This window comes from Heptranchias perlo, chromosome 13 (assembly GCF_035084215.1).
Source record: "Heptranchias perlo isolate sHepPer1 chromosome 13, sHepPer1.hap1, whole genome shotgun sequence".
Classification (NCBI taxonomy): Eukaryota; Metazoa; Chordata; class Chondrichthyes; order Hexanchiformes; family Hexanchidae; genus Heptranchias; species Heptranchias perlo.
In genome coordinates this window covers 21,143,829-21,158,752 of record NC_090337.1, presented here as the reverse complement: position 1 = coordinate 21,158,752, position 14,924 = coordinate 21,143,829, and the positions used below count along the sequence as shown (strand labels likewise).

At 42.8% G+C, this 14,924-nt stretch overlaps 1 protein-coding gene across 1 annotated transcript in view; it reads left to right on the top strand.

Moving 5' to 3' along the window:
- The window catches only part of acadvl (acyl-CoA dehydrogenase very long chain), a 71,119-nt gene that overhangs the window by 37,476 nt on the left and 18,719 nt on the right, over positions 1–14,924 (top strand). Inside the window, exons 11-16 of the mRNA XM_067995741.1 lie at positions 573–659; positions 4,824–4,886; positions 5,231–5,332; positions 7,440–7,537; positions 10,643–10,715; positions 11,464–11,536. Of these exons, the coding sequence (XP_067851842.1) occupies positions 573–659; positions 4,824–4,886; positions 5,231–5,332; positions 7,440–7,537; positions 10,643–10,715; positions 11,464–11,536 (496 nt within the window). The remainder of the gene's footprint in view (positions 1–572; positions 660–4,823; positions 4,887–5,230; positions 5,333–7,439; positions 7,538–10,642; positions 10,716–11,463; positions 11,537–14,924) is intronic.

Sequence of the window (14,924 nt, the reverse complement as noted above, 5' to 3'; positions counted from 1 at the left end):
CCTCCTGCAACACCCTCTAGTTCCCTTTCCAGATCAAATAAGTTACCTATCTCCTCCTTGGTCATTTCAGAAGTTGCCACTTTTCATTATTGCGCACATCAAGAGTCTATTGTGCTATCAAAGTATGGTGCACTCTGCAAACACTTTCCATTTATAATAAATTTAAAAAGTGTATATAAATCAAGGCTAGCTTGTTCCTTAGTGCAGTGGAGAAGTTGCAATTTACAATTACAACAGGCCTGTGATCACCGTGATACCATGCCACGTAAAGCCACAAAGAATCTTAGCAACCTTGTGTGTCAGTCCACATTACTTTACTGTATCAGGTATCAATTCAGCCTTTGTAATTTCCTCTCCATTTATACAGCATTCTATATGAGATTTGAGTTCAGCAACCCACTGAACTAATTTGATTTTAAAAAGGTTTACACATTTTCTTTTGACTTGACAAGAGTATGCAGAGTCAATAGTAAGTCCATCATTCCAGTAGATACATGCACAAGTGAAAGGACTAACTGTGAAGTAATTCATGCCATAATGTTTTTCTTACTGAAATTTGTGTATTCCTACAGTCGATGGCCTATATAGTCAGTGGTAATATGGATACAGGTGCGAGTGAATTCCAGATTGAGGCTGCAATTAGCAAAGTCTTCGCTTCAGTGAGTATTGGAGTAAGGAAATGCTGTTGTGGTTGGATCTTGTTACAAACTCTTACTACCTATCTTCCTTTGCAACAAAGCTTCTTTGCTTGCTTGATTCAGACTGTAGCTACATTATAGTAGGACATTAGTTCGAATCCTCAACAGAATGAATCTCTGATAAAGACAATATTACAAGAGCATAAGATGATGCAACAAAGTAACAGGGTGGTGGTTTGTGTCTGCAGTTCCACTCACACTCAGTTTCTGTACTCAGCCACGCTTTTGTGGGAAGGTGCTGAGCAAAAGCATGAAATTTCCTCAATGGAACGGAAGGAAAATTGGAGGGAAGAGTTGACTAAGGTGCCTCCTAGTAGCCAGCTAAAGAGCAGCTTGGGATGAGGCCCAGGAGCCGTACTCCAGCCCTACCATATGGTAACATAGTGGTTATGTTACTGGACTGGACTAATAATCTGGAGTCATGAGTTCAAATCTTGCCATGGCAGCTGGGGAATTTAAAATCAATTAATTAAATAAAATCTGGAATAAAAAAAAAACTAGTAGTATCAATGGTGGCCATGAAACCAATGGATTGTTGTAAAAACCCATCTGGTTCACTAATGTCCTTTAGGGAAGGAAACTTGCCGTCCTTACCTGGTCTGGCCTATAAGTGACTCCAGACCTACAGCAATGTGATTAATTCTTAATTGCCCTCTGAAATGGCCTAGCAAGCCAGTCAGTTGTACAATCTCGCTATGGAAAGTCACAATAAGACCACCGACATCGGACCACTAGGCACCGGACATGACAGAGGCAAACCATGCTCAGTTGACCCCGCAAAGTTCTCCTCACGAACATCTGGGGACTTGTGCCAAAATTGGGAGAGCTGTCTCACAGACGAGCAACAGCCTGACATAGCCATACTCACAGAGTCATACCTTTCAGCCAACTTCCCAAACTCTTCCTTCACCATCCCTGGGTATGCCCTGTTCCACCGGCAGGACAGACTCACCAGAGGTGGCGGTACAGTGGGATACAGTCAGGAGGGGGTGGCTCTGGGAGTCCTCAACATTGACTCTGGACCCCATGAAATCTCATGGCATCAGGTCAAACATGGGCAAGGAAACCACCTGCTGATTACCAGCTACCGCCCTCCCTCAGCTGATGAATCAGTCCTCCTTCATGTTGAGCACTACTTGGAGGAAGCACTGAGGGTAGCAAGGGCACAGAATGTACTCTGGGTGGGTGACTTCAATATCCATCACCAAGAGTGGCTCGGTAGCACCACTACTGACCGAGCTGGCCGTGTCCTGAAGGACATAGCCGCCAGACTGGGCCTGCGGCAGGTGGTGAGCGAACCAATACGAGGGAAAAACTTACTTGACCTCGTCCATGACAATATTGGTAGGAGTGACCACCGCACAGTGCCTGTGGAGATGAAGTCCTGTCTTCACGCTGAGGACACCATCCAACGTGTTGTGTGGCACTACCACCATGCTAAATGGGATAGATTCAGAACAGATCTAGCAGCTCAAAACTGGGCATCCATGAGGCGCTGTGGGCCATCAGCAGCAACAGAATTGTATTCCAGCACAACCTGTAACCTCATGGCCTGGCATAATCCTCACTCTACCATTACCAACAAGCCAAGGTATCAACCCTGGTTCAATGAGGAGCGTAGAAGAGCATGCCAGGAGCAGCACCAGGCGTACTTAAAAATGAGGTGCCAACCTGGTGAAGCTCCAACACAGGACTACATGCATACTAAACAGTGGAAGCAACATGCTATAGACAGAGCTAAGCGATTCCACAAACAATGGATCAGATCAAAGCTCTGCAGTCCTGCCACATCCAGTTGTGAATGCTGGTGGACAGTTAAACAACTAACGGGAGGAGGAGGCTCCATGAACATCCTCATCCTCAATGATGGCAGAGTCCAGCACGTGAGCGCAAAAGACAAGGCTGAAGTGCTTGCAACCATTATCAGCCAGAAGTGCCGATATCCCCACCATCACAGAAGCCAGTCTTCAGCCAATTCGATTGACCCCACATGATATCAAGAAATGGCAGCGTGCACTGGATACAACAAAGGCTATGGGCACCGACAACATCCAGGCTGTAGTGCTAAAGACTTGTGCTCCAGAAGGAGCCGAGCCTCTAGCCGAGCTGTTCAGCTACAATACTGGCATCTACCTGACAATGTGGAAAATTGCCCAGGTAAGTCCTGTCCACAAAAAGCAGGAAGAATCCAATCCGGCCAATTACCGCCCCATCAGTCTACTCTCAATCATCAGCAAAGTGATGGAAGGTATCGTCGACAGTGCTTTCAAGTGGCACTTACTCACCAGTAACTGCTCACCAATGCTCAGTTTGGGTTCCACCAGGACCACTCAGCTCCAGACCTCATTAGAGCCTTGGTTCAAACATGGACAAAAGAGCTGAATTCCAGAGGTGAGGTGAGATCGACTGCCCTTGACATCAAGGCAGCATTTGACCGAGTGTGGCACCAAGGAGCCTTAGTAAAATTGAAGTCAATGGGAATCAGGAGGAAAACTCTCCAGTGGCTGAAATCATACCTAGCAAAAAGGAAGATGGTAGTGGTTGTTGGAGGCCAATCATCTCAGCCCCAGGACATTGCTGCAAGAGTTCCTCAGGGCAGTGTCCTAGGCTCAACCATCTTCAACTGCTTCATCAATGACCTTCCCTCCATCATTAGGTCAGAAATGGGGATGTTTGCTGATGATTGCACAGTGTTCAGTTCCATTCGCAACCCCTCAGATAGTGAAGCAGTCCATGCCCGCATGCAGCAAGACATGGACAACATCCAGGCTTGGGCTGATAAGTGGTAAGTAACATTCATGCCAGACAAGGGCCAGGCAATGACCATCTCCAACAAAAGAGAGTCTAACCACCTCCCCTTGACATTCAACGGCATTATCATCACCGAATCCCCCACCATCAAAAACCTGGATCACCATTGACCAGAAACTTAACTGGATCAGCCACATAAATACTGTGGCTACAAGAGCAGGTCAGAGGCTGGGTAATCTGTGGCGAGTGACTCACCTCCTGACTCCCCAAGGCCTTTCCACCATCTACAAGGCACAAGTCAGGAGTGTGATGGAATACTCTCCACTTGCCTGGATGAGTGCAGTTCCAACAACACTCAAGAAGCTCGACACCATTCAGGACAAAGCAGCCCGCTTGATTGGCACCCCATCCACCACCCTAAATATTCACTTCCTTCACCACTGGTGCACTGTGGCTGCAGTGTGGACCATCCACAGGATGCACTGCAGCAACTCGCCAAGGCTTCTTTGACAGCACCTCCCAAACCCACGACCTCTACCACCTAGAAGGACAAGGGCAGCAGGCACATGGGAACAACACCACCTGCACATTTCCCTCCAAGTCACACACCATCCCAACTTGGAAATATATCGCCGTTCCTTCATCGTCGCTGGGTCAATATCCTGGAACTCCCTACCTAACAGCATCTGGGAGAACCTTCACCACATGGACTGCAGCGGTTCAAGAAGGTGGCTTAAGGGCAATTAGGGATGGGCAATAAATGCTGGCCTTGCCAGCGACGCCCACATCCAATGAACGAATTAAAAAAAATCCCATCCTCTCAGCATTTTGCAGTGAGGTTTCAAATAAAAAATGGGGAGAGAAAAACCTTAGTAAGAAAGATGTTTTGCTGATTTTGAAATCGTAAGGTTTGCAATGAGAAATTTCAAATGTATCTAATATATATAGCGCCTAGAATATTCACAATAAAATTTAAATAATTTAAGACAGACATATTTGAATATCAAAAAAGGGTTTCCTTCCATTAAAGATGAAATATGGATTGTGAGCACCAGTGGAAGCATCTGGGATGCCCTCAGGAAGGATTGGACATTAGACTTGGTTGAGGGCGAGTAGCTATCGTGTTTGAACTTACTAGAATGTAATTAGAATGCATATCTCACTGATTTCTTACACCCTTCCAATAGCGGATGAATGCAAACCCTTATGAAATTATCGAGGGAAGTCCTGGGCAGAAGAGAATGGGAGCAATCGTGGGTTGAAATTTTTATTTCCAATTAAATATTTGATGAGTTAAACCACATACTGAAAAAAAAAATCAGTAAAATATCTTCTGCCCAGATACACTGTTCATTGTTTTCATGATCTCTACAGGAGGCTGCCTGGTATGTGACTGATGAATGTATCCAGATCCTGGGAGGCATGGGCTATATGCAGGTACTGTAGGAATATATAAAGGTACTGGATGCTGTATGGTCTATATGTACATATCGAATGGAATGTAGGAATGTACTGTAGGGTGCATGATGTTTTTGTTTTTGTGAAGGAACTGTAGAAGTCTTATGAAGCTGCTGTATGGGATGTCTGAGGTAGCGATGACCTTAGTTGCAGAATTAACAATATTGCGTATGCTTGTTTTTGTTTTTCTATAGGACGTACAATAAAATAAAAATGTCCAAGAGTTGAAATCTATAGATGTAAGTAATATGTATGTGTATGTTATGTACCTGGTATGTATGTGTATGTTATATACCTATATTTGTTTATTTGCAATCCTACAGGAAACAGGTATAGAGAGAGTGATGAGAGATCTGCGCATCTTCCGTATTTTTGAGGGAACCAACGACATTCTCCGATTGTTTATTGCACTAACTGGTATTCAAGTATGTTCTGACTGCTTACTATATAATGTAATGCAGTAATATTATAGTATAGGATAATAAACCTACCTATGCAGTACAAAATAATGGCCCAGAATTTGCTGTCAAAGTAACAGTGAGGCTAATGGTGCTCACCATTATTTATATGCAAATCGCATAGCAACTTCAGTCGAGGGCAGATGCACAGGTAAACGAGAAAATCCAGAAGTTGCTGTCTGAGATGCGCTGTTCGCCATTAGCTTCCCAAAAACGGCATCTCGCTGTTTGACTCACCATTCAAATACATTGAACAGCGTGAAGTTCCTGTATTTGCATGGTAGATGTAAACTAAAGTTGCCACAGAAAGTTGGGGCTTGTCCATTTCAGTCTAAGTACCCTTTTTAATGGTGTGATAAGTCCTAATGACAGCCAAACAACCTCTCTGGCACTGAAAATATGGAGTCTCATTCCTTCAGCTTTTAATTGTTGGAGATTTAAAAAAAATAATATTTTTAAAAAACTTTTTCTTTCTGTCTCTTTTTTTTCTCTCTCTTTTAATCCAATCTTTCTTTCCCTCCCTTTATTTCTCTTTCTATACCTGATTCTAACTTACACTTCCTTAGTCAGACTCTGTGCTGTTCATTTAACAATCCTCAGTCTGATTGGTTAAGGAGATACACAGTTGCTTGCCCTGTTCACACAGATCCCAGATGCCCTGTAGAGGGCACCACACCATTTCCATCTCGCATTTCCAGCAACTTGCAATGCAAAATCTCATGGAAATTAAACGGGCAAGGGCAAATCTAACTAATGGCAGGTGCTGTTTGTTGACCGGCTACAGGAAATTCTGGGCCAATGTATTACATCTCTCTGTTCTGTAGGGTAGTAATAGTGTAGTGCAATTTAGTATTCTTACCTATCCAATACAGTACAATGCACTTGCCTCTCTTGTTAGCTGCATCTCCTGCCGCCCAGTTTTTCTCAGTGCTATTCTGTATCAAGCCACTAGAAGGTGTGCAAGAGCAGCTTGACTTATATTGGCCCTGATTTTCTTTCCTAAACACATTCCCTTTTCTTGTCATCTGTTGGCACAACTAAGATCAGGTACCTACATAAGAACATAAGAAATAGGAGCAGGAGTAGGCCAATCGGCTCCTCGAGCCTGCTCCGCCATTCAATAAGATCATGGCTGATCTGATCCTAACCTCAAATCTAAAGAATACAAGAAGTAGGAGCAGGACCCGGCCACTCAGCCCCTGCCATATAGTGAATTATTACAGGTACAGACTTGACTCTCATACTGTATCATATATTTGTTATTGGATCAACAGTATTATTTTTCCCTCTACACGAGAGTTGCCAATGATTTTTTTTTTTGCTTTGCCAATTCAAAGAATAGTCTTTTCAATATAGTTTAGAGTTTATTTTTCTATCCACTTAGTGTTTATCCATTCAGAATCAGCGAAAGAAAATCTAGCCCATATCTGATCAGAATTTTCTTATGAGGTGGTGCAATGGCAAAATGATTTGATGCTCTGATATACCGTGCCGTAAAATACAGGGTCAAACCCCAAGGATTCCCCACATGGTGAGTTTCCAGTTGTCATTGAGAGAAATTGCAGAGTAGCTTGGATAGTAAAAATTGATTTCTGCCAATGATTCACCATATAATATGCCCTTTATCTCAAATGTGCTGTGAGGTATAAAACAAAGGTAAAGTACTTGGGAAGCAGACTAATAACTTGAGGTAACCCAATTTACATTACCTGGTGAGGGATAATTAGAGAGCAAGTCACCACTGCCTAAACCTTGTTCACTTCTCAGCAGCCCTTTACATTGCAATATTGGAAAAAATCTGGGATCAGGTTAATTATCCATAGTCTCAACCAGGGGTGGATAATGATGTGTGGAAATCCAGAAGAGGGGAAGGGAAGAGGATAGAAAAAAAAGTTGATCTTTGTTTTTTAAAAAAGCAGCAAATTTCAACTTTCCGTTTCAAAGTTTATTCTTACTCGAAACGGTAAGAATGCAGTGTAAGCAGTATGTTGATGAGCTATAATCAATGAATTCTGAATGCAATGTTCTTACTGATTTTTATTTTGCAACATGTTTCTAAATTCTGATGTTACAGAAAGCAGGAAATTACTTGAAAAATCTGCAGACGATCATGAAGAATCCGCTCAATAATCCTGGAACAGTAATGGAGCAAGTCATGAAAAGAGCTAAGCGGTATCGTGAGTTCTGTTGGAGTGACCCAATAATTAAGAGCGTTTAGACCCCCAACTGGGAAATCCAAGGTCAAATCATAGACTTGACTGGCATTTGACTTTGGTTGTCCCTAGACTGTAGCTTTTCCTGGTGATGACTGGGTTATCTTGTGGAGGGAGAGAGCTGGCTTTCGTTTTGTTTACAGACTTCGAGGGCACATTCTTGGTGGGTGGAATAGTGGATGGCCTGTGCAGATACTCTGGGGCAGATTTTAACTTTCCCCGCCGGGTGATAAACTCGACGTTGTGGATTGGCTACCCCATTATACATCCTCACAGATTTGCTTTCCATCAACTTCAATGGAAAGGAAAATTAGGCCGGGTGTGTAATGGATGGCTGATCCGCTATTACCAGTTTTCCGCACAGTGCTGATGCCTTAGAGGTAATTTTAAAGCACCAGGGCGGGCGGTTTTAACGGAGGTGGGTTGGGGGGGCTTGCGACTCCGGAGGCGGGTCTGTCCTTAAAATATTTTAAAGAGGCTGGTGCCTCAAATTTGACCTATGTTTCCCATTTAACTCTTGGGGGCCGGGATTTCCGGGCCTGGGTAAACCCAGTAGCTGAAGAGAGGCGAGAATGGCAGAATGGAACAGGTAACTGCCTTTCCAGCACTGCTTGTGGGCTAGAAGGAGCAACAGTGCTCCCTCCCCAGCCCACCGAACTTACCTGCTTCCATTCTCGCAACCGGATCCTCTTGATCCGCTGAACCCTGCTGTGATCGGACCCCTGATGTCCGACCTCCTCCCCCCACCCAATCTCCTCCTCCCAGAATTGGACCTCCCCCCGCCCCCCCCCCCCATTTCCCGGCATCTGACCCTACCAATCTCCTCCCCCCGGCCCGCGATATTCACTCAGGTCCTCCTCTATGGCCTCCACGGCCCCCCATGTCCTCCACAGCCCACAATCTCTCCCTCCCTCCCTCTCCGCTCCCCGTATGCAGCCTGGTGCCGTAGGCCTTCCCACCCGACAGCCAGCCACTAAATCTAGAAATTTGAAAAATTTAAAACAAGTCCTGCTGTTTCCAGAAAAGTCATATTTCCGGATTTCCCAGCCACTAAATCTCCTCCCCACCCCCCCCCCCCCCCCCCCCCCACCACCGCACCGCCCGCTCTCTTATGCCTCCCCGTTACTTCCAGGGCTCTTGTCTTTCTTTGGTGACAAGAAAGATAATGGGCTTATGAGCAGCTAACATGGAGGGGGAAACATTCGGGGCTGTACAAATGACCAGTGCATATCCCAATATCAGGTCCTGTACATGTGCTCCTTTTTCACACCAAACATTGCTTTTCACCTCAACAATTCTGAACTCTTAAAAGCCCAACTCTGTTCAAAACTTGAATATTGCCTCCATATCTGAGAGGTTCTTCCAGCACCTTTCTCACACACCTTGGCATAATATAAGAGAAAACTTGTCCTCTTTCACCTCAAACTTCCAATGTTTCTCTCCCTCTCTCTGTTGCAACCTTACTTGTCTCTATTTTATCAATACTACCATGCTCAACGCTCTTCCAACTCTCTCTCTTGCTTCTTCGAAACGGCAAGTATGTCATGCTACATAAGCTTCCTCCTTCAGCACCCTCTGCAGCAAATATATTGTTATTTCCACCCTTCCTTCTATTCCTGTTGAAATCGTCACGTTGCACAATTTTCCACTCTACCTCCAAATGCTGATACTCCTTACCTCTGGAGTTCTTTCATGTCTCCTACAATCTGTAGACTTTTAAAACCCAAACTTATTGTCATCTAATCTCTACTTCCCGAACCTTGATGGCATACTCCAAAGTTAGCCCTTCACCTTGGTTTTTAGTTTAACAAAAAGTACAGTATATACCAGGCAAAAGAGAACAATTCATTTCTGTTACTATATGGCATGTATAGATTTCAGTGTCAGCTCCTGAAGATTTACAGTACAAAATAGGCAAAAAAAACCTCATTCACATTGATTACTGTTGGGTTCATATATGTCTTTGTATATCTATGCCTATTCTTATTAATATAAGCATCCATGTAACCATCTACTCACATCTAATATGTTATGCCAACTGTATGCATACAATACAAGATAGTGAAAGGTCTGCCCTTCAGATTACCTATGCTCAGTTACTCAGTTTACTCAGCAGGAGTCACTCTTTGCTGGCTATGTGATGTCTTGCCGTGGGGATATTGTGCATAATGTTCCTGCAGCTTGTGGGATAGCTGGACCCACAGTGGAATTATTTACATAATGTCACTGTTAACAAATTCATTTTATGAGGACACATTTGTCAAATCATTTTTTTTAAATGCCAGCAGTTTTTAAATGATCCAGTGACACAGGATCAAATGGCCATTTTAGTGATCATTACAATGTGATTATTTTCGACAAATCCTCCTGATCTACTTGAAAAACTTGTTGCTACAGTTTGTCAATTGGAAGAGCTACTCCAGTTTACTTTATACTGACAATTTCTGGAAACTAGTTGCTAACCAAATGACAAGTAGCAGACATTTGCCATTTGGATTTCTGGCTTCCTGTGCTTGTCAGGAAATTCAAGGTTCATAATCAGATCTTCCATCAAATCTAAACTTACTGACAAAAGATTTTTTAAATACCTCACACATATAGTTACTAGTCGAGTGTTGGCACTTTTGAAAAAAGAAATTGAACTTTTTAAGCTCCTTTTCTAAACCACATTGAGAGGAGCCACCTATAAGTTACTCATGATAGAAATGGAGGGCAGAAGAAAGGCAGGCAGGTGTCAGCTGTGGTTTTGCATGGTCGCTGTCATATTTTCCTCTCATCTGTTGGTGAAACTGTCCTGTAAAATAAACAGGATGATTTTGCCAACAAGAGGCAGAAATTCCCAATACTCAAGTGTTGCATCTTCAATGCAGTTCTGGACACAGATAGTCTTTTCGAATGCATTGTATGCTGTATTTTACAATAATTATCACAGGTTAATTTTTCATGCAAGCGACATGGAGTAAAGAGGTGAAAGATGAGGTTCATCTTGTCATTTGCAACATGCAAGAGTTATCTTTTCTACTTGGTTATTGATGTGTTTTAATCTCTTCCCTATATTCCACAGAAAACTGGGCATAGCTACTAATCTATCGCTGAGGAATGTAACACATCCTGATCTGATCACGAGTGGGGAGTTGGTAATGATTTCTGATACTACAATGAATATAATATCACTTAAAGAGACAGTCAGGACTGTGGGTAACTCTTAGGACAGGCCAATTCTTGGAGCAACATGCACTGAAACTCTACCTTGGTGGCTATGGGGGTAGTTCATTGAGTGACAGGCACCTTATGCACGATGAATTTGTGAAGACCGTGGCTGGGAAATTCCTTGGAATTGCTCCCGCTCCAATGCCATTACTTTGCTGAAAGCATGGCGGAAACTCTCTTTACAGAGCGGCAGCAACTCTGAGGAATTTCCTGGCCCATTTGTTTCACTTAACTTTATTTCAATGCACCATGCAAGATTTTGTAAGTGCAGAGTGGGAGAGAAAATAATCCAATTTTGTTTTTAAATCCAGTAAAATTAGCATTCTGATTTTTAAAATTCTCCCACCTCTAACATACGTAAACCTCTCTGCCTCGCTACCTCTTCCTCCTCCTTTAAGACGCTCCTGAAAACCTACCTCTTTGATCAAGCTTTTGGTCATCTGTCCTACTATCTCCTTATGTGGCTCAGTGTCAAATTTTGTCTGATAACCCTCCTTGGGACATTTTACTACACTAAAGGCGCTATTTAAATGCAAGTTATTGTTGATGCTGATTTTGGCTGCCTGAGGTAGAAATGCTGTGTTTCCTAGTACTAATGTCCCTTGATAAGCTCCTCCCCTCAAAGAAGGTCAATATTCAGTTTTAAAAAACAACAATGGGATTTATGTTTTACAGGTGGTGAAAGCTGTTGACCACTTTGGAGCATCCATTGAAGATCTACTATTGAAATACAGAAAGGAAATAATAAGTATGTGTGTCGTTACTCATGTGATGCAAAACTAAGTAAAACATAAGGGAGCACATGATAGAATGCAAGGTGTCCATCTGTGTGAGACACGTTATTGACTTTGTCATTGTAGAAAGTCGTTTTACAGAAGTGCTAATACATTTTCCTGTGAGTTATTCATCGCTGAAGCTGTGCTGCCTGATGTTCCTGGTTGATAGCGGTAGGTTTCCTGCAGCACTTATAACCCCTGCCCTGTTCCTACCCTGTCCCAAAAAGGAGAATCCAGCCACAGATCTCTCCACAGATGCAGTCTGACCTGCTGTGTGTTTCCAGCATTTTCTGTTTTTATTTCAGTAAAATCACCATGCCTGGTTGGGGGTGGAGATGGCTGCCCTACACTTATCTGAGGCTTTTCCTCATCTAACTCCCGCACACTTAGAAACTACCTTGTTAAAAAAAATATGCTCCCAAACAGAAGAAGCAATGATAGGGGCCTGAGAGCTGAACTTATAGAGATATAACATAGTAAACAGTATGAAAAAGGTAGATCTGGTCAATTATTTCAAACTAATATGTGAAAGTAGGACAAGGGCTCACAGGTTCAAACCAATAAAAGGCAAATGTAGGACCGATAGCAGGAAATTCTTCACACAAAGGATGATTAACATATAGAATAGTGGAGGTGAAAACCCTGGAATCATTTAAAATGAAACAATCCGATGCCTTGATGATACGATGAGCTAAGATGACAAACAATCTTCCACACCCTGATTTATCTTGTGACAGGTTTTGTTCTATCATTTTATAATCATTCTGTAGTTTTATCACAACTTTTTTAATTGTATGAAATTGAAGTTAATGCTAAAATGGAGTCACATGCAACAGTTATTTCATAGAAGTTTTGTTATTGATGCCTTGGAACTTCAGGCCTTATGTGAAATCAGCTGAGATTGAGCATAGCAAGGTGGGAACACTGCTTTGTAAATGACTGGGAAATCTGACTGAACATCAGCATATGCAAAAAGTGTATGCAGAGATTCAGGAACACAAACCCTGAAAGAAACATAGAAACGTAGAAAATAGGAGCAAAAGTAGGCCATTCGGCCCTTCGGGCCTGCTCCGCCATTTCAATTTAATCATGGCTGATCGTCTAACTCAGTACCCTGTTCCCGCTTTTTCCTCATATCCCTTGATCCCTTTAGCATTAAGAAATATGTCTATCTCCTTCTTGAATACATCTAATGACTTGGCCTCCACTCCCTTCTGTGGTAGAGAATTCCATAGGTTCACCACCCTCTGAGTGAAGAAATTTCTCCTCATCTTGGTTCTAAATGGCATACCCCGTATCCTGAGACTGACCCCTGATTCTGGACTCCCCAGCCCTCGGGAACATCCTCTCTGCATCTAGTCTGTCTAGTCCTGTTAGAATTTTATATGTTTCGATGAGATCACCTCTCATTCTTCTAAACTTCAGTGCATATAGGCCCAGTTGACCCAATCTCTCCTCAGATGTCAGTCCTGCCATCCCAGGAATCAGTCTAGTAAACCTTCGTTGCACTCCCTCCCTGGCAAGGACATCCTTCCTCAGATAAGACTACCAAAACTGCACACAATACTCCAGATGTGGTCTCACCAAGGCCCTGTATAACTGCATTAAGACATCCCTGCTCCTGTACTCAAATCCTCTTGCAATGAAGGCCAACATACCATTCGCCTTCCTAACTGCTTGCTGTACCTGAATGCTCGCTTTCAGCGACTGGTGTACAAGCACACCCAGGTCTCGTTGCACCTCCCCTTTTCCAATCTATCAGCATTCAGATAATCTGCCTTTCTGTTTTTACAACCAAAGTGGATAACCTCACATTTATCCACGTTATACTGCATCTGCCATGTTCTTGCCCACTCACCCAACTTGTTTAAATCACATTGGAGCATCTTTGCATCCTCCCCACAGCTCACATTCCACCCCAGCTTTGTGTCGTCTGCAAACTTGGAAATGGTACATTTAGTTCCCTCATCCAAATCATTGATATATATTGTGAATAGCTGGGGCCCAAGCACTGATCCCTGCGGTACCCCACTAGTCACTGCCTGCCACCCGGAAAAAGACCCCTTTATTCCTACTCTCTGTTTCCTGTCTGTCAACCAATTCTCAATCCATGCCAGTATATTCCCCCCAATCCCATGTGCTTTAATTTTGCGCACTAACCTCTTGTGTGGGACCTTATCAAAAGCCTTCTGAAAATCCAAGTACACTACATCCACTGGTTCTCCCCTATCTATTCTACTAGTTACATCCTCAAAAAACTCCAGTAGATTTGTTAAGCATGATTTCCCTTTCATAAACCCATGCTGACTTTGTCCAATCCCATTAATGCCCTTCAAGTGTTCTGTTATCACATCTTTTATAATAGACTCGAGCATTTTCCCCACTACTGATGTTAGGCTAACTGGTCTGTAATTCCCTGTTTTTTCTCTCCCTCCTTTTTTAAATAGTGGGATTACATTTGCCACCCTCCAATCTGTAGGAACTGTTCCAGAGTCTATAGAATTTTAGAAGATGATCACCAATGTATCCATTATTTCCAGGGCCACTTCCTTTCGTACTCTGGGATGTAGATTATCAGGCCATGGGGATTTGTCAGCCTTTAGCCCCATTAATTTCCCGAGCACTATTTTTTTTTACTAATACTGGTTTTCTTCAGTTCCTCCCACTTACTAGACCCTTGGTTCCTTAACATTTCTGGGAGGTTATTTGTGTCCTCCTTTGTGAATTTCCCCCATTTCTGACTGTAAGGGACCTACATTTGTTTTCACGAATCTTTTTCTCTTGACATATTTATAGAAGTTTTTACACTCAGTTTTTATGTTCCCTGCTAGTTTACTCTCATACCCTATTTTTCCCCTCTTAACCAATCTCTTTGTCCTCCTTTGCTGAATTCTAAACTGCTCCCAATCCTCAGGCTTGCCGCTTTTTCTGGCAATTTTATATGTCTCCTCTTTGGATCTAATATTATCCCTAATTTTTTTTGTAAGCCAGGGTTGAGCCACCTTTCCTGTTTTATTTTTGCGCCAGACAGGAATGAATAATTGTTGTAATTCCTACACACATTCTTTAAGTATTAGCCATTGCCTATTTACAGTCATCCCTTTTAGTAAAGTTCCCCAATCATAGCCAACTCGCACCTCATACTTTTGTAATTTCCTTTATTTAGATTCAGGACCCTAGTTTCAGATTCAACTACTTCACTCTCCATCTTAATGAGGAATTCTATCATATTATGGTCTCTCTTCCCTAAGGGACCCCACACAACAAGATTGTTAATGAATCCTTTCTCATTGCACAATACCCAGTCTAGGATCACCTGTTCTCTAGTTGGTTCCTCAATGTATTGGTCTAGAAAACTAT